General features: G+C 36.7%; 1 protein-coding gene across 1 annotated transcript in view; it reads left to right on the top strand.

The window, feature by feature from the left end:
- The window catches only part of MALRD1 (MAM and LDL receptor class A domain containing 1), a 512,454-nt gene that overhangs the window by 26,379 nt on the left and 461,672 nt on the right, over nt 1-24,403 (top strand). Inside the window, exons 5-9 of the mRNA XM_043480161.1 lie at nt 2,091-2,181; nt 12,674-12,775; nt 13,360-13,506; nt 17,163-17,329; nt 23,861-23,953. Coding sequence (XP_043336096.1) covers nt 2,091-2,181; nt 12,674-12,775; nt 13,360-13,506; nt 17,163-17,329; nt 23,861-23,953 — 600 coding nt within the window. The remainder of the gene's footprint in view (nt 1-2,090; nt 2,182-12,673; nt 12,776-13,359; nt 13,507-17,162; nt 17,330-23,860; nt 23,954-24,403) is intronic.

Here is a 24,403-nt window from a genome sequence, read left to right as displayed (position 1 = left end):
TAAATCCATGACTGATTCATGTCAATGTATGGCAAAAACCACTACAATATTGTAAAGTATTTAGCCTTCAACTAATAAAAATAAATGAAAAAAAAAAAGAAATCATAGTATCCAAATATTAATTTTTGGTTATCCTTGATCATTGTAATACTATAGAAATATTTTCAATTATACTAAAATAATTGCACTTCAAGCAAAAAAATTTTTTTAAAAGAAATGTGGCTGCTATAGGTAAGCGTTCAGTTCAGCAGGAACTAGGGACTGTCTCTATGTGAATAGGCTTTCAAGAAGCATAAAGTTAATCTGTGCAGAGTAGATTTTTAATTAGTAAATACTATATAGTAGCTTAAATATTTTAATAACTCTATGCCATATTAGCTGACATTTAATGCCAACTATATAGGTCAAGTGCAGTTGTATAAGTGATGACTCTTTTGTTACCTTGCATACACCTTATCATATAGGTGATAACTATTCTTATCAGTACCTTTTTATAAAGAAATAAACTGAGGCACAGAAGTGTTAAGTAACTTCTCCAGGGTCTTCCTGCTGGAAAGTGGTGTATCTGGGATCTAAATTCAAATAATCTGATTCCAAATATACACTTCAATGACTATGCTATAGAGGCTTCTTAGGTGGCGTAGTGGTAAGGAATCTGCTTCGCAATGCAGGAGACATGGGTTCGATCCCCGGGTCGGGAAGATCTCCTGGAGCGGGAAATGGCAACCCACTCCAGTATTCTTGCCTGAAGAATCCCATGGACAGAGGAGCCTGGCAGGCTACAGTCCATGAGGTCACAGAGAGTCAGACATGACTGAGCACACACACTATGCTATGGTACCTTCATGTGAAACCATCTCTACATCACAATCTTTGACAGACTTTTTCCATCATGGTCCTGACTTGTAAGTAGTCCCATGGTTATTCTAATTTATGTGAAGAAGGATGACTTTCTTAGGGCTGCATGTGGACAGTTCACTGGGTACATTATGGATGTTTTTCATCACGTTTTTAATAGACTAGTAGACAATCTCTGGCTTGAAAGGAAATATATTAGAACATCATGTTGTACAGGAACAAAAGAAAATGCAGGACAGCAAAATGATCTGCTAGGGTTTGTGATACAACACCAATTGTTAAGCTAAGAAGCAGTGTGGCGTCTTGAAATAATGTTTACATTATGAACAAGGCTGAGTTGTGCACACAAGTTTAATGCATCCATGAATTAAGCCTCACACATTAGTGAAGACAGGAGAATACTCTCCATCAATACACCAATGTTTTATTGATTTAAGTAATTAAGATTACTTGATCTTTCCAAGTGTCTCAGATTCATTATGCTAGAGTATTTCCTCTTGGTGGAGACTTGGGCTGGCCTCACATCACAGTACAATATTCGGTCATTTTAATAGTAAGTCACTGAACAATGATTTCCAGTCAGTGTCCCAAGCTATGTTTAGATAATGGCAGAAAATGTGCAGGAGGATAGCACAAGGACATTGAAGATGGGGCTGCAAGTAAAATTCAGAGAACCGAGGTAATGACTTGATCTGCTCTTTATTTTTGCTTAATGATGCAAAATGCCGAGAACCAGAGCTTAAGCTGGAGTGAGGCTCCCAGAACTGGTAAATGCTAAGTAGTATGAATGCATAGGAACCAAACATGGAAGATGATACAGGGAAGAAACCAGGTGACTGTTGACTCATTTCACAAATGTGTTACCCAACCTATTCTACACATGTGAGATACAGAGAAGACTACATTTTTGGTTCAGGTGTGTTTTGTCTGTTTGTTTTGTTTTTAAACTTTTTATTTTTACTGGAGTATAGCTGATTAAAAGTGTTGTGATAGTTTCAGGTGGTCAGGGAGTCAGCCATACATATACATGCATTTAATCTCCCTCCAACTCCCCTCCCATCCTGGCATTTTTTTGTTCTTCAAAATATAGATCTCTCTCCATTTGGAGTTGGCATGGTCACCCATGTGCTTCTAGGAAGTATCATGTTTCTTTTATTTGTAGACTCTGTGCTACAAGACTGTGAGACAATACTGTTGCTTGTTCTTTATTTTTGTTTATTTTTCTTGTCCAGATTGTTTTTCAAGGCCAGATGATTTCAGCTCAGGATGAAGTCATAGCTATCGATGATATATCTTTCAGCTCAGGCTGCTTGCCAGCAGATGGTAAGATATTTTTCTCATTCTGATTCTTATTGTATAATAAATTCAGTTCAGTTTAAACATTGGGTAATGATTTTGATCTACTCTTATTTTTGCTTAATGTTTTAGAGTGAGCTATTTACTACTGTCCTTATACACTGTGGTACAATGACTTGATTTGTGCTAGAGGTGAACACAGGCTACTATAAAGAACTGAAGTGTGTAATTTAGTCTCAAATTTGGAACCCTGTAGCAGTATTTACACTGTTTAGTTAAATCTTACCCAGAGAATTCTATGCCTTCTAGGATATCAGGAGAAAACTGGCCCCCATTGATTTGAAACTGTCTTCTTGGAGAATCAATTTAACTAAGCCACTGAAAGACACAAATGGAGAAGTATATTAGTTATAATCTATTTTCTATTTAGACTGAAACAACTAGATCAATAAACCACACATCATATCTAAAAAATTATCCATATCAGTCCTGTGATTACATTAACTGTGTAATATTCAATTCACCATTCACATTGTTCTCAATAGGAAAGTTCAATGTTTAAAATATAAGTTGATAAGGATGAAGTTCAGTTCAGTTCAGTTCATTTCAGCGGCTCAGTTGTGTCTGACTCTTTGCGACCTCATGAATCGCAGCACTTGTCTCATATGCCATAATCACATTTATTTGATATATTTGAGTATAGATATTTGATAGAATTTTTTCCTTTTGAAATTTTATTATGATATGGTAGAATCAAGAAAGCTATTTTGTAGAGAGGGTTCTGAGTTCTAGTTGGATAACAAGAAATGGTAGTTGTGGTTAAAATCAAAATGTTCCAGTAACAGAAGAAATGTGGTTAAGAAAAAATGTTCCAGTCTACCTAAGAGAGACCAAGGAAACTTGTTAAAGGATGTTTGCATTGTGCTTTGATGCTTAAAAAGCACTTCTGCTGTTATAAGAGCTTACAAGTTTGTGTCTCTTGTCACTCAAATCAAGGTAAACTTATAGGAGCTAATGACAGCCCCTCTAAACATGTAACACACAAAGTTCTCTTTCATCTTTGTATTTTCAGTTCTCCGTATATATTAGTAAGAAATCATGATAGGATAAATTGAAATATAGATAAGTGAAATGTAGAACTTTAAAGGAACAGACTGTAACCTCCACCCATTCCTAGAAGTAAATAATTTAAGCATTATTATTAAGCACATCAGTGACTTTTCACTAAAAGAAGATAATGTTCCTTAGATTTATCAGAAGGGAAGCAATATGCCAGTAGAGAATACACTGTCAACTCCAGGCAACGCCTGATCTGCCATTCAAAACTCCCCTAATAATCTCTCTCCTGTTACCCTGCATGGTTGTTTCTGAACCAGAGCACAGCCCACTTACACTTAATTTTTAATGAAACATCTAGTCCCTGATCCTGATCACTTCAGCAGGGACATTATATATCTCAGTTTAATAGTTTCTACAGAAATTGAGGTCTGCCAGACAAAATGATCCCTAATAGTTGTATTTATTGCCCAGTCTGGCTGATCACCCTCAAAGGAGAACAAAGCCATGAAATCAGCTGTTGAGTGGACTTCGTGGACCATCAGGGAGTTAGGAAATGGCTGTTGCCATTGAAACTGTTTACACAGCAAATTTACAGAGGAAATGCTTGGGTTGTGCTTGGGACCTGAGAATGCTTGTAGTAGGACTCTGCTCTCATTTCAGACATGAACTTACCTCTTCATCTTCAGCTCTGGGAAGCAAAGCCATTTCTCTAAGTACCCATGACCCATACACTAGGACAAAGGCCTGTGTAGATGGGCCGTAATTATCACTCAGAAGACAAATGCCAGATTTTTAGTAAGCGCTTGAACTACTTAAAATCACTATAGAAACAGAAAATGCAGTAATAGTGGGAGTGAGTGCATCAGATACTTGGACATTCAAAGAAAAGTTGTGGTCACATAGAAAAATACTGCCACCGACAATTTCTGAGAATAGTTCTAGATAGTGTTATCACCATATTGTTCTGAGGTGATGTGGAAATAAAGTTTGATGAAGATGAGACATGGATTTTAAAGCTCAATTGTTGGGTAGGACTTTTACATGATTGTTACATTTATACAAGATTATAAGATAAAGCTCTAGAGAAGACAACTTTGAAATCCATGACTGAAGTCTTCAATGAATATGGAAATCAGACCTCCTGCATGGATGACCCAGGGCTGTAAGTTAAATGTTGTGAGCCGAGATGTTTTTACAACATGGAAGAATAAATCACTGTATGGAAGCAATATTGGGGATTTAGAAGGATGATGACTTTAATTTTTGGCCTTGTGTTTTATGGGGCGTCGGAAAAAGATATCTCCCCTTGGGGAAAGCTGCAGAGTGAGTGGTTTCCTTTTAGAGAAATTCCATACTCAGGTAAGGTCACAGAGTGTTCTTTGAATCTTTGAAGGTGAGGGTGCACGGGTTTTGTTTTTTATTTTTCAAATAGAATGAAGATTGAAGGCATATTTAAACTTTTGGGAGGAAAACACAGCAGCATGAGGACTAATAATGGAGACAAAGGATAAAGCATTATGGGATAGGATTGGCATTCAGATGGAGTTACATTTTATAAATGGTGGGACTGTGTAAAATTAGGTGGCATTAAATTTTCAAATGAGACTCTCCAGTCAGATTCAGGCACTGACAGACTATATCTAATTAATCATCAGAATCACGTAAAAGAGTGATTGATTCTGGGATTCATTCCAGCCCTGCTAGATGGGAATCACTGAGGATGGGGCCTACATTTAAATAATGTCCTTAGGAAATTTTTGTGAAGTCAGCCAATTCTAGGTTTAAGAACAGAACTAGCTTTGGGAACCGTGTGCTGATTTTTTGCATTTGGCAGTGACTGCCCTGGAGTAGGGTTCTGGATGACTAGAGTCAATGGTTTCAGTTTCATGTGGTCCTGGTGGTGATGGCCAAGGCAGGAGAAGCAGGCAGAGCCAACCCAACACCTTCTGGACATTTCCATGAAAAAATCCTATTCCAATGGAAAATAGGGTTGGATATGCATTGGGATGCAAGAAAGCAGAAAAGTCTGAGATTTTTGCTTTTGTTCAGATGACTTAATAGGCTTCCCTGATAGCTCAGTTGGTAAAGAATACGCCTGCAATCCAGGAGACCTCAGTTCAATTCCTGGGCTGGGAAGATCCCATGGAGAAGGGATAGGCTACCCACTCCAGTGTTTTGGGGCTTCCCTTGTGGCTCAGCTGGTAAAGAATCTGCCTGCAATGCGGGAGACCTGGGTTCCATCCCTGGGTTGGGAAGATCACCTGGAGAAGGAAAGGTTACCCCCCCCTCCAGTATTCTGGCCTAGCAAATTCCATGGAATGCTTAGTCCATGGTGTTGCAGAGTCAGAAATGACTGAGTGACTTTCACTTGTCAGATGACAAGGAGGAGATAGATAGTCATGGCATAGATTCTTCAACTCTGATACTGCTATATTCAAGGACTAAGGGGTTTCCTTGCTATTTGCCTCATGCTTGCCATCTTATGCTTCTGGAATAACCTCTCTCATTCAGGATAGGAAGAAGGAAGGAATGGCATAGGAAATAGTTTTGGACATGTCATTCATCAGCTATATGATCATCAGGCAGATAACCTTGGTTGCTAGGGAGGCTAAGAAAACTGAGTGTTTAAATTTGGCCTCTGTAATAAAGGAAGGCAAGGAGAACAGGTTTATAAGTTGAGTGAGCATCCATTTGCTACAGAAACTCAACATTAGCATATTTAGAATTAAATTCCAATTTTCTTTCAAACTCTGTTTCTTTTCCTATGTTCCCTAATCTAGTCATTGATGTCTGTTTGGTCTTACATTAGAAGCCAAGGATTCTTCAATCCTTCTTCCCCTTTCTCACCTCCACATTAATTTGGTGCAAAACATTATTGAGAGTGTGTTCTGATATTTCTCCAATTGTCTCTACATATTTATCATTATTATTCATCCAACTCTGATTTTGTTTGTCCCGCATATTTTTTTCTCTTGGATTTTGAAAATTCCAGTTTCAGTCTATTCCGCTCCCCTAATCACTACTACCTGCTCTCCACCAGTTTGTACTTTCTAACATCCAACTGTGACCAATTTCTACTTTATTTAAATCCCTCAGTAACTCTCATTGCCTTCAGAATGGAATTCAGATTTTTTTGTCATGACATAAGCTCACCAGGATCCTGCTCTTACACACCAGCCCAACTTCTTCCTTCTTAATTCCCCCAAGAATTCCCATATTCTGACCCAAAAGAGCTACTCGTGAGTCCAGTGTTATCTCCTTTTTTGTGTATCTTTGCAAACATTGCTCCCTCTGCTTATTTCATAAATTTTTTTTTTGACCTGTCCTGCTATTAGATATCCTTTCAGACTGAGTCAGGGTGTCTTTTCTGAGAAGCCTCCTCTTACAGAAAATGCCCCCATACTCCCAGTAGCTGTACATACGTATGCACACAGTATTGATTTACCTCCACAGCTAAATGCTGAGAATTGAATAATAGATTGAACAAAGAGTATGTGAAATTATTTAAATATCAAGTATTTGGGATTTTGGATGAATTCTTATTTCTGCTGAGCCATAAGCATCATTCCATAAAAAGCAGATTTAATAAAATATCTTGGGAATATATCTAGCAGTACTTACACTTATGCTAAGAATATTATGTTATTTTTTAGGTTTTGTTTCAGTATCAAAAATAAAGATATGTCTTCGAAATAATGAGATTTTTATCAGGATGATTTAAGCTGAGGCAAATATTTGCCATGGTTTAATAGAAACATTGTGTTTTTTGTCATTTTACAGCAGACATATAGCATTTGGAAATGAGTCCACTTGAAAGTGAATGCTGTAATAAGTCTTTTGGTGGTCATTTTGATTTATAGAAATGGTTCTGTTTAAGATATATAGGTTTCCTGACAAGACTTCTCTATTTTCTTCTTCAAACTAGTGTGCTTTCAAAAATTTGTTTTGATTTTTTTTTTCCTTTTGAGACAAGGAAACAATTCTATTGCCATGTTTTTATTTTCTCTGTTTTGATGCTTTGATACCTGGTGTCTTGCTGATCACAGAGGGTCTGTCTCTTCCAGAGTGAGCCAATTCCTAGAGACAGTAAACTAGCTCACCTTACAGTGTATTTTTCAAATCGACAGCTGCCTCTTTAGGCTTTCACACTCTGTGTCACTAGTTACCTGCCTTAATCAGCCCACGGGCAGTGCATGTTTTCTAAGGCAGTAGTTTAAAAAAAGTTATCATAGACTGGATGGCTTAAGGTGGTGCTAGTGGTAAAGAACCTGCCTGCCAATGCAGGAGATGTAGGAGACACGGGTTTGATCTCTGGGTCAGGAAGATCCCCTGGAGGAGGATATGACAACCCACTCCAGTATTCTTGCCTGGAGAATCCAGTGGACAGAAGAACCTGGCGGGCTACGGTCCATAGGGTCACACAGAGTCAGATGCGACTGAAGAGACTAAGAATGCACAAACGGATGGCTTAAAGCAACAGAAATTTCATTCTCGTGATTCGGAAGGCTGGAAATCCAAGATCGAGGGGTCACCAAGTTTGGATTTTTTTGCATTTTTTCCCCCATGATGTGGATGACTGTCTTCTCCCTGGTCTTCATTTGGTTCTTTCTCTGTGTGTCCTTGTCCTGAACGCCTCTTTTTATAAGGACACCAATCATGTTGGACTAGAGCCCACCAATATGACCACACTTTACCTTAATTACCTCTTTATAGACCCTATCTCCAAATACGGTCATATTCTGAGCTACTAAGTGTTGGACTTGAACATATGAATTGGTGGTGGTGGGTACAGTTCAACCCATCAGAGCAACTAGGGACAGCCCTGACTGACTAAATGAAATATTGATGGATTTTCAGACCATGGCTCTATGTTTGTTAAAACACACAGAAATAAATACCAGAAATGTGTAATTTTATTGTTTAGTTTTTTTTTTTAATTAAAAAGAAATAGTAAGTTTTTACATTTGGGAAAATTCTGATCATGAGAAATCCACCAGATAGCTTTTTCTTGTTCTTATACTTTATTTTACCACATAGATTATTATGTGTACTATTATCTTTAGGAAAAAAGACAAACTGTTTATCTCTATTTTTTACTATAGAAGTATAAACAACTCTGTAAAAGTGATAGATATAGGTATTATCATGGTTTCTGAAGGTTTTCAAGTTGGACAATGAAACTAAATTCCTTTTATAACATTAAAGAAATATTTTAGATTACTTCCATGCTTTCAGATAGTAAGTATCTAACCACTGCCCTTCCCAAGACAGGGATATTCACTGTGCGTTTATTAGAAGGAAGATCTGTTTAGGCTTTACCAAAATAGCAAATATGAAAAAAGATCAGTGTTTGTAACTAAAAAAGATCAGTGTTTGTGACTAAATAAGAATATGCTTAATCACTGATTCTTAAATAACATTGATTCTTGAACAAATTACTCACTATGTATTTTTATAAAGATTGCATGATATAGCTCACAATCAGAATATCGTGAATATTCTGTAAATATTTTTAGGTTGGTTTGCCAGGATTTTGCCTTAATCTCATTTATAAACATTCCAAGTACACAAGTTATCTCTTGATGAAAACCTGAATAATGCTTATATATTATCCAGTTAAATAAGTGTTATTTAACTAGTTGCCTTTTTAACTTATTAATTTCTAGCTACCTTTTAAGATCTAATGACTATTCATTGAAATTCATTACTGATTTAAGAAAACTGATAAAGAAATTGTCAAAAACCCCTGGAGTCAAAAGTAGATGTCAATTATAACTTTTGCAGCAGTAGCCTTGAGGCTTGGACTTCATTCTCTACCATCTGAGGGAGTCTGGTCAATTTCATGTAACCTGTTTGCACAAGATAAAATTTGAAGGATGGCAGGCTTTGCACATGTGGCTTCATTGGTATAGAGACTTTGAAATTGTTGACAAAGCTTCATCCTGCTGATTGTACATCATTGATGGAGAATTCTAAAATGTCAAAGATAATTTTCTATAGCTGGATTGTGGTACAATATAAGAATTAAAGGGAGAGAAGATGGAGAGGGAGAAAATTGAGTATGAATATAAATATAGGTGACATCTTTAAATAGCTTTGAGCTCTGAAATAGAATATGCTAAAACAAAAAGCTGTTCAGGAAATTAATCGATTGACAATTTATTGCACCCCTCCCCCATGTCATTGTTTTTGTGGTTGCCAATTCCATTTGGTTTCTGGACTCCAAAATCACTGCAGATGGTGACTGCAGCCATGAAATTAAAAGACGCTTACTCCTTGGAAGGAAAGTTATGACCAACCTAGACAGCATATTAAAAAGCAGAGACATTACTTTGCCAACAAAGGTCTGTCTAGTCAAGGCTATGGTTTTTCCAGTGGTCATGTATGGATGTGAGTTGAACTATAAAGAAAGCTGAGTGCCAAAGAATTGATGCTTTTGAAGTGTGGTGTTGGAGAAGACTCTTGAGAGTCCCTTGGACTGCAAGGAGATCCAACCAGTCCATCTTAAAGGAGATCAATCCTGGGTGTTCATTGGAAGGACTGATGTTGAAGCTGCAACGCCAATACTTTGGCCACCTGATGTGAAGAGCTGAGTCATTGGAAAAGACCCTGCTGCTGGGAAAGATTGAGGGCAGGAGGAGAAGGGGACGACAGAGGATGAGATGTTTGGATAGCATCACCGACTCGATGGACATGGGTTGGGGTAAACTCCAGGAGTCGGTGATGGACAGGGAGGCCTGGCGTGCTGCGGCTCATGGGGTCGCAAAGAGTCGGACATGACTGAGCGACTGAACTGAACTGAATTGAACTGAACTGAATTCCATTTGGGGGACTAAAGGTAGTGAAAGTGGTGAACATTGGTGAAAGATACTTAATACCAATTGATACAACCTGCATTTTAAATTCCATGCATGAGAATTCTCTGGTGGTCCAGTGGTTGAGACTTTGCCTTCTCCTCTAGGGGGCACGTGTTTGATCCCTGGTCGGGAGCTAAGAGCCCACCTGCCTTGTGGCCAAAAAACCAAAATGTAAACAACAGAAACAATGTTGTAACAAATTCAACAAAGACTTTAAATGTGATCCACATCAAAAATTTTTTTTAAAAATTCTGTGCAATTTATACTTGACTGTTTTGCTATTTTTGTTTACAGCACTTTTGTGCGTATTGTTTTGTACAAATAATGAAAAATTAGATGTTATATACAACATCTAATTGAACTATGGAAAATATTTAATTATGGACCTCGAGGGGTAGAAGATTTGTAGCTCTTATATGAATCTACAAAAATTACTGTTTTAATTGTTTCACGGTAATTGTTATTGTGCAATCTTCACTTCATTTATTGCCCACACTCCCTTAATTGCATATACAGTTTTATTTTCCTTGAATCTTACGTTCAAGAAGCTTTGCATATTCATCATTTGTTAGCTTCCATTATGAGAAACCAGATTAAGGATGTTATGCATAAATCATTTTCATAACCAATTGGTTCAATTTTATTTCCAATAAAAATACAAACAATTTAGATAGAGTCTGCACTATTTTAAAACATTTCATTGAATAGGTCTTAGGTCATTCATTTATCCATTCATTAAACAAGTACATATTGAACATCTATGTTACATCAAGAATTTTTCTAGATGCGTGGGAGAAGCAGTTAAAAAAAAAAAGTAATCCCTGAGTTCATGGAATTTATATTTTAATCAGACAGTGAATGAAATTAAGCAAGTAAATAGAAAAAGGTATTTTATGTCAAGTGATGATATGTGCTATGTGACAATAAAACAGCAGAAAATTGAGAAGAGAATGGCCAGGTAAAGGGGAAATGAAGTTTTAAGTAGAGTTTTAAATAGATCACACATGGTCACATGGAGAATGTATGTGGTGTGTGTGTGTATATACATATATATATATTTTTTTGGCTCAGAAAATAAGTTGAAGGAACTAGCCATGTGTATATTGGAAGGAAGCCATGTGTAAATGTAGAAGTCCCGAGGCAAAAGTAAGCCTGGTTTGTGTGAGGATCGTGCAAAGGAATTTTGCATCTACTTGTAGGACAGAAGCCCATGTGATGTTCTTGAGCAGAGGAAACAAGATCTGACTCACTACTTGATTTAGCTTTAACATGTTCTGGTGGTCCTCCGGTGCCCATAGATGAGGGTGACAAGCTGGCACAGGCAGAGAGGGATATCATTTGATGTCAAAAGATTCAAAAGTCAAATATGTAGGAAGGTGAGAAATCTCCATACTGCTTTACACAGTGGCTGCATCAGTTTCCATTCCCACCAAAAGTGTACGAGGGTTCTCTTCTCACCACATCCTTGCCAACATTTGTTATCTGTGTTCTTTCTGATGGCAGTAATTCTGACTAGTGTGTGGTGATATCTAATTGTGGTTTTGATTTGCATTTCCCTGACGATTAGTGATGTTGAGCATCTTTTCATGACCTGTTGGCCATCTGCATTTCCCCTTTGAAAAAAGTGTCTATTCATTTCTTTTGCCCATTTTTTAACCTGGTCATTTGATTGTTTGGTTTTTTGATGTTGAGTTGTGTTGCTGTTTATATATTTTGGACATTAACCCCTTATCAGTAATCATTTGCAAATTTTTTTTTCCCATTTCCATGGTCTCTTTTCCTGTACAAAAGCTTAATTAATTAAAAGTTTAATTGGGTCCCATTTGTTTATTTTTGCTTTTACTTTCTTCACTTTAGGAGATAGATCATTGCTGTGATTTATGTCAAAGAGTGTTCTGCCTATGTTTCCTGTAGGAGTTTTATTGTATCTGGTCTTACATTAGGTCTTTAATCTATTTTGAGTTTATTTTTGTCTACGATATTAGAGAATGTTCTAATTTCATTCTTTAATATGTAGCTGTCTAGCTTTCCCAATACTACTTATTGAAAAGTCTATATTTTCTTCACTGTATATTCTTGCCTCTTTTTGTGCTGAGTGAGAATTATCTGTGGAAGCAGGGGATAAAAGGATAATTCCACCATCTTCAAGTTTTGTGTTGGGAGGACTATGGGGGTGGAGGGAGTGGGCGGAAATAGACTCCATTTGAAAGAGCTGCAGGGAAAGGAAATCCAGGGCAGACCCAGGTAAAGAGGGTACCATATGTTGTATTTGATACATGTAGAGTTATCAGCCTAATGATAGGCTCTTTGTTTACACATTAAGGCATGTAACTACGTCACTGGAGACCTAGATGGTTTGGCTTGGGATCTTAGAAATCACCACAGAGATCTGATTAAAATCTAGAAGTGCAGTCGTGGTGGTTTTATTCTCTCTTCTCATCTCTTCCTGAATCTCTTTCTCTGTCTATATAATGGTGAGATGCTGCCATAGAGAAGAGTTGGGTTCAGCACTCTCTGTAGAACAAAGGTTAACCTTTTGAGAAATTCATGATCCTTTCTACTGATACCACATCTCACTTTTTGCCAATCTTTACATTTAACAGATGACATTTTGCCATGTCAAGAGGCATCAAATACCAAGAAGGAACTGTGCCATCCAGATAGAAGTCTCTGCAGATTTGATTCTACAGATGAAGGATTGAGGTGTAAGTGTGAAAATGAGATGCCTGCCTGCCATCCATGAGACTCAGACCCCAACAGAAATATCAAACCACTAGTAGGGGTACTCATTTGACAAGCTCTGTTCTCATCTGTGTCCTCGTTGTACCAGGAGTATCATTGGGGTTTTAGCTGGTTTGTAATTGGAAGTGTGTGGCTTATTAAAAAAAGTGAAAGATAGTAAATATATCAAGGTAATGTTTTGAAAAACAGTTGCTCTAAAAATCATGGAATTAAATACAATGTATCTTCTTTAAAATTTTAATGTGATTATGAATAGTAAATGATTTAAGCTAACTGAATTCCATAAAGTAGGTAAAGTCTGGTATTATGTTATATAAGAAAAAAAAACCACAATGGAAGCGTGGTAATGGTTCTCATTTGGGAAGATGCCTGTCTGGATCAAATTAAGAACTTTTAAAGAGAAGAGTTCACTCTAAGGCTTCTTGGTTTGAATTAGTGTATTTGTGTGTGTGTGTGTGTTTAGCCTTGATTGCACCTGTAACCTTTGTTAAGCAGTGACTCCAGTAGACTGTGATAGTCTCCCAACATCTTTTTCTCCCCTCTTCAGCGTGTCAAGCCTGTGGATTTGCATTTGACATGTGTGACTGGGTATCAGAAGCGACTGCTGGGCAAACTTCCTGGATGCGCACAAAAGAAAGAGAAATTCCTGTGTTAGAATATACACCTCAACAAGATCAGAGCAGTGATGCTGAAGGTAGCCAATACAAATCATATCAATTATACTTCCATTTTTACTTTTTTTAGTTTTTGCTCTAGAATCATAAAAATGCATTTACAACTAATCTAAGACTATTTTCAAATAACTCTATACTTTTCATGGGTAGTGCAAGGACCTTATTATAATAAAATACTCCTAATTCTTCCCTCAATTCTCTCATATTATTGACGTCATTCATTTCACTTAATTAGCAAATACATTAAGACTATTCCTGTTGTGAACAAACTTATTCTTTGATCAGCTAAGCAAGCTGAAAATAAAATGTTTTGTTTTACATTCATTTATTCCTTCTCTAATACTATTCCTTTCTTTATGTAGATCAGAGTTTCTGATCTGCGTCATTTTCCTTCTCTCTGAAGAATGCCTTCTAGCATTTCTTACAAGCAAGTCTGGAGTATTTCAAAAATTTTGCTTGTCTTTGATTGTAGTTTTTTAATATAATCATTTGCTTAGGTGTAGTTTCTTAGACATTTATCCTACTTGGTGTTTTCTGAGCTTCTAGGATCTGCACTCTGGTGTCTGTCTGACATTGATTTGGGGGAAAATTCTCAGTCATTGTTACTTCAAATGTTCATTTTCTTCCTGTCTCTCTTCTTCTCATACTCCCATTATGCATATGTTGCATCTTTTGTAGTTTTCCCTGAGTTCTTAGATAGAATTATAGAATTTCTCCTTTATTTTCCACTGTTTGCTTTTCAGTTTTGGAAGTTCCTATTGACATTTTCTTAAGCTCAGATTCATTCCTCAGTTGAGTCAGTCTATTAATGAGTTCTTTGAAGGCATTCTTCATTTCTGTTCTAGTGTTTTTTATTCCTAACATTCTAAACTCTCTGCCTATATTATCTTTTTTGCATGTTTTCTACTTTTTCTATCAGAACTCTTATTAATCCTAATTAAAAAAAATTTTCAGTCTTATAACATCCCTGCCATTTTATGGGCGTAGTTCTGATGCTTTTCTTTCTCTTCAAGCTATATATTTTTTGCTTTTTAGTATGCCTTGTAATTTTTTTTGTGAAAGGCAGGCATATTGGAATTAAGATAAATAGGTATTTAATATGAGTTTATATATTTTTCCAGCTATAGATAAGGCTCTGTTTACTGATGGCAATAGCTTTTAATGTCTGAGATGAAAATTGCATCTGATATTTTTGTTTTTGTCCCTCTGTTCTCTTTGGGTTTCCCTAGAGATGTCTTCTGAAATAAGGTCCGAGGCCTGCTGTTCTTTTGATAACATGCCCTTGCTATTTTGCAAGACCACTTTTGATGTGGTGATAACTTGTGAGAGGAGGGGAAGCATACTGCAGTCCCATGAGTCAATCTCAGTCTTTGAGAGAAATGGTACCTTGGCTCTAAAACCTTCACAAATCCTTCTCCCTTACATCAGGTGAGACAGGAATGCCAGAGGGGACTGGGTCTGGATATTTTCCTCATTTCATGTGGAAGGTTAGAACCTGATGGATTTGATATTGCAGTTCTCCCTGATCTCAACTGCAGTCAGTTATGTGGTGGTGGTAAATAGTTTGTTTTGAGTGAAAGCCTTGTTGAGAACAACAGGAGAGGCCCGGTATATTTCAAAATGGCTGCTTTCCTTTTCCGCTGCGCTGTGCTCACTGCTTCAGTCACGTGAGAGTGCTCGCGTCTCACTCTTTGCGACCCCAGGGACTGCAGCACGCCAGGCTTCCCCGTCCTTCACCATCTCCTGGAGCTTGCTCAAACTCATTGAGTCAGTGGCGCCATGCAACCGTCTATTCCCCTAGCTGTAGGCAAAAAGGGATTCTTCTCTAACTCTTACTGTGAGAAGCCGGTAGGGCTCCTGGAGGTAAAACAGAATAGGGTCCTCCCTAAGGTGGGACTGTCTGGAGTTTTCAGCTCTCAAGCGTGTCCACCCTGAGCCTCTAGCAGTTCATCCATTACGGTCTAGCTGTCTCCACCCCCAGTACTGATTCCCATAGAAGTTTTTGTTCTGGGGATTCTGGTCTTGAAAGTTGTGATTCTCTATATCTGCTCTTCTCACCAATTCCTGCCCAGTGGTTTGTACCCTGACCTCAATTTTCTCAGGGGTATAAGAGGAGTTGTTGATTTTCAGTTCATATATTTTCTTGCTGAGTGGATGGGAGTAACAACTTCCAAGCTCCTTATGCAGTGGTCCAGAAACAGGAAATTTTGCAGGCTCTTTTTCAATGAGATTTGTTCTCTTTCTCCACTACCTTTATTCTTTACTGCTCTTTTTCTTTGTTCCTGCCTGCTTGTTCAGCTGTTTTATTGTGATATTACTCAGCAACCCAGAACCTTATGTGAACAACAGCCCTCTTTTAGGGGCTCATATGTTTTCCACATTCTGTCACTTAGCCCTAGCCACAGCAATGAGGGTAAGCATATTTCCCGTCTCAGTTTATAAGCAAGGTTCCCAGCCCTAATCTCTGACTTCATTGATAGAATTAGACTCTGTTCATCCAGGACTGCGCAGCACTTGAAGTAGTTGAAATTCTAGCTACGACAGCCTGTGTCTGGTCTCAAGTCTGAGAGTTTTATGGTTTTGGCTCTGTTCATCACTCTGTTCATCGTATCTATTTTTCCTTATCTTTTGAGATGTTTTCTCTTGGGTTTATTCTGTCTCTGCTCTTGTAAAAATGTATTTTTATGCCATTTATCATTTCCTTGTGCATAGGTCAGAGGCAAAGTATTAATTTATTGTACTATTTTGATTAAAGTCGATCAGAGCTTCACTAAATTCATAGGTTTTTTTTTGAAGCTGTAGGAACATTTGCTATCTTAAAAGGAAATAGAGCATTTGAAAGACCTTATTTTTGAAAATTAAAGTTATGAAAATGTAGAAATAGCTTTGTGTTTCTGCATTATATGTATTACTGAATTAAAACAAATCCAAATTAGTTTTAAGAATCAGATGGGAAAAATTGATTGACAATATTTTTATGCACTACAAAACCCATCTGTGTAATTTGGTGGAATTGTAAGTATCTGGTGCTTCAACATAGTTTGATCAGAAAGAGGCAGTTTAAATTACATTCCCTTAAATGATGTAGGTTTTCCTGTGAAGAATAGAAAAAATAATCAAAAGGGAAAATAATTCTGGGAAGAAAGATGAGGAATTTTTGATTAAAGAAAGATTGCATTGTGACATTTAAATGATCATTTGGTGGCACAGAGATTTTTATATCAATAGATTTCTTTTTATAAGAACATTCATATTGAGGATAGTATAAAACTTTGATTTCAGGAATTAGGATGAGATTACAGTGCATTTTAGAAATCAAATATGGCAGGACTTCCCTGGTGGTCCAGTGGTTAAGACTTTATCTTCCAATGCAGGGGGTGAGGCAGCTAAGATCCCATATGTCTCATGGCTGAAAAAACCAAAACAGAAAACAATATTGGAACAAATTCAATAAAGACTTTAAAAATGGTCCACATAAAAAAAAAATACAAAATAAAATATGGAAGTGAAAATCTATAATTTATAGTTGATGTTACTTAAAAAGAAATCCTATTCTTTTAAATAATTTACTTGTGCTTCAAACTTGATTTTGAAAATTCCAGAAACATGATAATTTTGTTCAAACAGAAACAGCTGAATTTTTTTTCTAAGTTGCTTTCCCCCCTTTATTTTTCAGGTTACTGTCTATGGGTAGGGGCTAAGCAAGCTTCTACTTTTAACCATTTAGACAGCAGGGCTTATCTGAATAGCTCTGTGTATCACTGCCTGGGCTGGAGCTGCCATCTTCAATTCTATTATGCTATGGAAAACAGTGTTCTCAGAGTAGGACTGTCTAATGATAAGGTGAGAAGAAACTTGTATTACTTTCAAATTCATTAATAAATGAAATTTCTATTCTTGGCAATTTTTGGTTCTATTTCTTAGTTATGTGTAGACTGAAGGTATTCTTTAACTTGCCTTTATTTGATATACTTTTATTTTTTTTCTCTGAGGGGGAGTTTATGTTTTTCTTTTCCATTATGGTTTAGTAAAAGATATTGAATGTAGTTTCCTGTGCTATAAAATAGGACCTTGTTCATTTGGTATACCTTTAAAAAATGTACTAAGAAGTTGGTTTAAGAGATATTGTCATGTACAAAAGTCATGGTGGTAGTTTGTAAAAACTTCATAAGATTTTTTAAATTTATGAAAATATGTTAAAAGAAACTATGGTGTCATAATGTATTGGGGATTCTATATTATTAACTCTACACTGAAGTGTTGATGTGATCTGCTCTGGACTTTTAATCTCTGTATCCTTAAAGCTATAAGTATGATGAAAGCAAATTACTTGTTCTGTTACAGTAGATACAGTTTTAAAAGATTGGTAATTGCTGATTAAATAAGCCAAATGAATCATATAACTGGAAAAAAATAGTGCATCGGGCAGAGTGAAAGTTGTGGTAATGCTAGTGAGTAAAAATAACTTTAACTGAAAACAGTTCTCTACACATGCAAAAAATACTTGAGACACTGAGAATTTCTATTGTGAAAAATTTATTTACAGGTAGGGATAAAGAAATTATAGGGGTAAACAGCAGTTGCTGTAGAAATGGGAGACATTTGATAATAATTACAGGAATTCTGACATTGGAAAAGCACAGTAAAAGCCTCCCATCAAGTTCCCTTTTGCTCAAATGGCTTTGGGTTAATCGAGTTGAAACTTCTGTGTGACATCAGTCAGATTCATGCTTCAACAAAAGTTTGTCACTTGTACTTACCAGGTGCCACACTAACCATCTTTCCGAAGCATTTTCTTTTGTTCTTTTTTTAAAATTCGTTATTTTTAATTGGAGAATAATTGTTTTACAACATTGTGTTGGTTTCTGCCATACATCAACGTGAGTCTGCCATAGGTATATATATGTCCTCTCTCTCTTAAACCTCCCTCCCACCCTCCACTCCATCCCACCCCTCTAGGTTGTCACAGAGCACCAGATTGGAGCTCCATGTATTATACAGCAAATTTCCACTGGCTATCTAATTTTACACATACAATGTATATGTTTCAGGGCTACTCTCTCCATGTGGCCCACCCTCTTCTTCCATCTGTGTCCGCAATCTGTTCTCTATGACTGCCTCTCCATTGCTGCCCTGCAGATAGGTTCCTCAGTACCATCCTTCTAGATTCCATAAATGTATACACCAATATATGATATTTGCCTTTCTCTTTCTGTACTTCATCTTGTATAATAGACTCTAGAAGTGTGAAGTGACTTCATAGTTAATCCTCAAGTATCAGACTTCGTATTACCAAGACACTTGAACATTGAAAAGGCATTCTTTTTCTCCCGAGTTCTATCATTTCACCTGTCCCTTTTTCTTTTTGTGTCATTCTCATCATATCCAGTTTTTTTTCTTCTACTTCTCTTTTCCAGGACCTTCACAGACTTCTGAAGCTGAATACTCTCATTAGATGGCCTAATACATTTTCCTTTGTTACATGGATGAGACACATTTGTATCACTTTGTAACTATACTTTCATCACATTTTTTTTCAGTAGTATTTGGCAGTCCACTGCCTAGAATCTATTTGATATATTTCATTCAATTTGATGTGGTATGAGGTGGGTGGAGGGGCTGAAACATCTCCCTGCCCTTTCTGTAGGGCTCCAAACTTTTCAGATAATTGGAAAAATTTTACAAACAAAAATAGGTTTAACTTTATCTATATATGTTGTAGCATTCAAGCTTCAGGCATCTTTTAGTTATTATCAGCTATGCCATGTAAACCAAGTCCAGTGAACTTTTATGTACTTTGAAACTTTCTGTAATTTTCAAATCCTTCTTCAACAAAGGCATAGTACAAGAAAATTCTGAAATTTTGTTGAGCTTATAGTTAAAGATGCTTTTTAAAAAGTATGATGCTACAATACTGCTTTTCACAAGGTGGGTAATTAATATTCATTAAATGTTGAAAGAGCTATTATCCTAAGTTTAAGTAGAAATTTGTGTTATCTTCTACTACTAAGGATTATTTTAATACCCTGAACATCAGTGGTAGGTTATGTTTCAGTATGTGTGTATGGAGATATGAATTATTGGAAGTGAGCAGTATCATTCCTCTGGCTTTGGGACTGTACAAGAAAAAAGTGCAAAAAAATTGGTTTCAGATACTATGTCATATAATAATAATAGACTTATCAAGATTTTGTCTCCCACATTGTAAAAAGAAGTTAACCGTGGAGAACTGATCCAGAGTATTAATCAGAACCAATTGGAGGTGCATCTTAGACAGTGTTGACTGATATTTGATCTGTGAGTTCACCCAGTATTCTGCAAGGCCCTGACCAGTCTTTTCTGACACTATTCACTGTGCTCGCTACATGTAACACATCGGTTACTAGTGCAAAATCTGCATCACAGTATATTTAAATTACAACTTGATGTTTTGTCACAAAGTTAAAAAGGACTTCAAACCTATCATTTAAAAAATTAGCTCTTGACGAAAATGATCATTAACATAATCTGCGGATAGAATAACAAAAACAACCCTTATGATAATGTGTGTAGGTGAACCAAGAAATACCTAGGGAGAAAGCTTAGCACAATTTTATTTTTGGAGTACTTTAGAGCTTGGGAAATAAGAAATAGGTAAAAGGAAAGTTATTATATAAAAAGTTGAAACTTTGAAAGTCAGCTTCAGTGTATGTACCATCTAACTGTTCTTAGGATTAAGTCTGTGCCCATCATCTATAAGATAATAATCATAGCAACAGCCTATCTTTTATCCTCATGAAAGTTGCCATGTCAGTGAGCCAAGGATAGTAAGGGTTCCCAGCTTGTGGTGACTTTTATATATTTTTAAAATTCCCACTGGCAAATAAATAGGAGGAAATTGTAGTTGGGAAAGGAAAGAAAATGCCTTAGAAAAATATCTTTTCTTGGATGATACAAGTTTTAAAGTTATAATAAGCTCTCCTTGAAGGAGAGCTTTTGCTAAAGTACATGGACCTATCACCACATGCAATCAAAAGTAGTTAAAAAAAAAAACAAACTTGAATTTGATATCTGATTCCCGCCCCCCCACCACTGGAAGAGGGGAGAAGCAGCAGAGAGCTCTAAGAGATCTGATCATAAATATTTTTCTTGGAAGGTAAAATGGCATTATTAAGCCTGGTCTGGGGGAGTTTTGTTGTTGTTTTTGTCCAGTTGCTAAGTCCTAGGTGTCTGACTCTTTGTGACCCCATGGACTGTAGTCTGCCAGGCTCCTGTGTCCATAGCATTTCCCAGGCAAGAATACTGGAGTGGGTTGCCATTCCCTTTTCCAGAGGATCTTCTTGACCCAGGGATGGAACCCACATTGCTTGCATCTCCTTCATTGGCAGGCATATTCTTTACCACTGTGCCACCTGGGAAGCTGATCTAGGGGAGTAAAGACATTTAAATAATTTTGATTGGTTGATTTTAAGATAATAGAAAATTGGAACATCACTTGAAGGCTTTTCTGACCTGCGAGTTTGTGTTTTACATTGACACCTGTTGAAAGTAACTAGCTAAGTCTGAGAGTATGGACAAATATAAAATAAAAGCTGATATGTAGTTGGAGTAAATTTTTTTCGTTTGCATGACTTGTGTTGTCAGATAGGAAAATGTGGTAGAAAAGTCTGGATTTCATGCACAATATACCATTAAATGGTTTTTCAAGTGCTAAGTTAAGTTTAGAAGGAGCTATGCTCAGCCTCCTGAACAAAATGTAAATGCATTCTTCTTCAGGTAGAATGGGGAAAATCAATTAGTCATTGTGAAGAAAGAGCAAAACAGCTGTACATTACCCTCATAAAGCGAAAGTGAAGGGACGTGGTAAATGCAGCTTGCCTGGTAGTGTCAATAAAAGCATCAGCGGAGGACATAGTATCTCAGTGCTAAATAGCTAAAGTCGCTTAAGAAATTATTGAAAGAAAAATTTGCTGTGTTTCTCAACCCTTTATAACTTCATTGTGATGTGATCTGGAAACTATCAGCTGAAAATATGTGTCTGCCATGTATGTTTCATTGTCTTATGAAAGTCTTAACTGTTCATATAAATAAGTAATAGAATAAAGTACATTTTAATGGGTTTAGACTATCTTCTCTGAAATATTTAAGACCTGGAAATTGGAGTAGATAACAGAGGGCAAAGAACAAAGCTAAAAAGAAATTCATATTTAGAAAATCTTGCATATGAATGAAATAAGTGAAACCAAGTAAGGAGATAAAGGCTCTTAAGAGTCTGAAAATGATGAATGTCATGTGTCATTTGGATTACAACTAGATGTCATCTTCCAGTGCTGTTTCCTATCTCACAGATGGAGGGCACAGAGATGGTCTCAGAGTTTAACCTGAGATATTTATGCCACTGTCTGCATTTTCACTGTATTTCACTATACATCTATATATATATAGTTGTTCAGTCGCTTAGTCATGTCCGACTCTGCGACCCCATGGACTGCAGCACTCCAGGCCCCCCTGTGCCTCACCATCTCCTGAAGTTTGCCCAAGTTCATGTCCATTGCATTGGTGATGCCATCCAGCCATCTCATCCTCTGATGCCCTCTTCTCATTTTGCCCTCAATCTTTCCCAACATCAGGGACTTTTCCAATGAGTTGTCTGTTCACATCAGATGACCAAAATACCAGAGCTTCAGCTTCAGCATCAGTCCTTCCAATGAATATTCAGGTTGATTTCCCTTAAGATTGACTGGTTTGATGTCCTTGCTGTCCAATGGACTCTCAGGAGTCTTTTCTAGCACCATAACTCGAAGGCATCAATTCTTTGGCATTCTGCCATATTTATGGTCCACCTCTCACAATCATACATGACCACTGGGAAGGCCATAGCCTTGACTATATGGATCTCTGTTAGCAGAGTAATGTCTCTGCTTTTCAACACATTGTCTAGATTTGTCATAGTTTTCCTGACAGAAGCAATTGTCTTCTGATTTCTTTGCCGCAGTCACCATCCACAGTGATTATATATATCACGAAATCTAAGGAAAATAGGGTTATTTCATAGAATGAAAGCACAATCAAAATCATAAAAGTCCAACACCATGGGCAAAATTGTGGAGTACTTTACAAACTTTTATCAGATTTATGACCTCCTGCTGCTGCTGCTGCTAAGTCACTTCAGTCGTGTCCAACTCTGTGTGACGCCATAGATGGCAGCCCACCAGGCTCCCGTCCCTGGAATTCTCCAGGCAAGAACACTGGAGTGGGCTTCCATTTCCTTCTCCAGTGCATGAAAGTGAAAAGTGAAAGTGAAGTCGCTCAATCGTGTCCGACTCTTTGGGACCCCATGGACTGTAGCCTACCAGGCTCCTCCGTCCATAGAATTTTCCAGGCAAGAGTACTGGAGTGGGGTGCCATTGCCTTTCTGTATGACCTCCCAGTACATAGCAATATAGTTTTGCATATACTTTGCAACCTGGATGCTTTAGAAGACATGGAAAGGTCTCTGATTAAGTGACTGGAGAGTAAAATAGAAATATAATCTCCAGAAAAGAACTGCATTATTTGGAACTTGGAATGACTTCTTCCATAGGAAAAAATATTTGAGATTGTGCAGAAAATATATCTGATAACATTTTTTAACTTTCATGTTAAATATTTGCCTGCATTTTTTCTTTTCTTTAATCAAGGCAATATTGCAAAATGTAGTAATGTCAGTGGGATCAATGTTTAAATAGCTGGTTTATTAATTGATACTTAGAATTTTATATTTTGAAGTGTAGTACTTTATTCAAGATTGCATTCAAATTTTTCTTCTAAACTTATTCTCCATCATAAAAAATAGGCAGCTTTATTATGTATATATACTTTATTTCCTTATTTTTTAAAAGATAATTTTTATAGAGTGGTTTTAGAGTCACAGCAAAATCAAAAGAATGGTACAGAGATTTACCATAAACCCTCTGTTCCCACATATTCATAGTCTCCCCCATTAGTATCATCTTCCACTAGAATGGCACACATGTTACAATTGATGAACCTACACTGACATGTCATTATCACCTAAGGTCTCTAATTTACATTAGGGTTCATGTTTAGGGCTGCATATTCTGTGGGTTTGGACAAATGTATAATGAATGACATGGATCCATTATTATATTACCATAAAGAGTATTTTCACTACCTTAAACATTCTCTGTGCTCTCTCTTTTCATCCCTCCTTATCTCCATTTCTTTATTTTTCTCTTAAAATATAATATACCATTTTAAACAATACTTCAATTTTTTAGTACTTAATATCCTACAGGTACAATCAACTCTACTGAAATGTAATTAAGAGGGAACATATATGAATATGAGAGTAGAATTTTGGGAATGAGTGATGTTTTTTCCTTTGAATCAAAGGGAGAAGAAATATTTTGGATATACAACACATCAACTCACAGAAAATGGGTGAAAGTGGATGTGGTAATACCAGAAGAACTGAAGACATTTAAGGTATAAAAGGGAAAAACAAGTATTTTTTATCATAGGTTTAATTTTTAGCCTTGTAGTGAATTTATCATTTGTTGTTAATTTAAATTAGCATTTAAATTAGAAATATAGATTCATATGTTTAGGGAGAGCAATTACTTGTTTTCATTGTACCTACCTGTACTCAAGTCAAATTTGCTTGAGTGGAGAAGCAAGAAAGTAACTAGTATTTTTTTTTTTAAACAGAGTTAGTGTATTGATCAAATCTAGGAGAGAATAATACAGTTCTTATACTGATGCTACAGGTCACTCACAAACAAAAGATTGACACATTCAAATTTTATATAATTCAGTATTCAACAAAAGTTTTTGATATGATGAGAATATTAACTACTCTTGTTTAAAGCATCCTCATTCTCCATGGGCTCCTTCCCTAGCATCCCCAAACACTGTGCAGTACAACCAAGGAAGCCA

Source organism: Cervus canadensis, chromosome 10, assembly GCF_019320065.1.
Source record: "Cervus canadensis isolate Bull #8, Minnesota chromosome 10, ASM1932006v1, whole genome shotgun sequence".
Lineage (NCBI taxonomy): Eukaryota > Metazoa > Chordata > Mammalia > Artiodactyla > Cervidae > Cervus > Cervus canadensis.
Note: the sequence above shows the minus strand (reverse complement) of the source record. Positions and strands in the feature narration are given on the sequence as shown.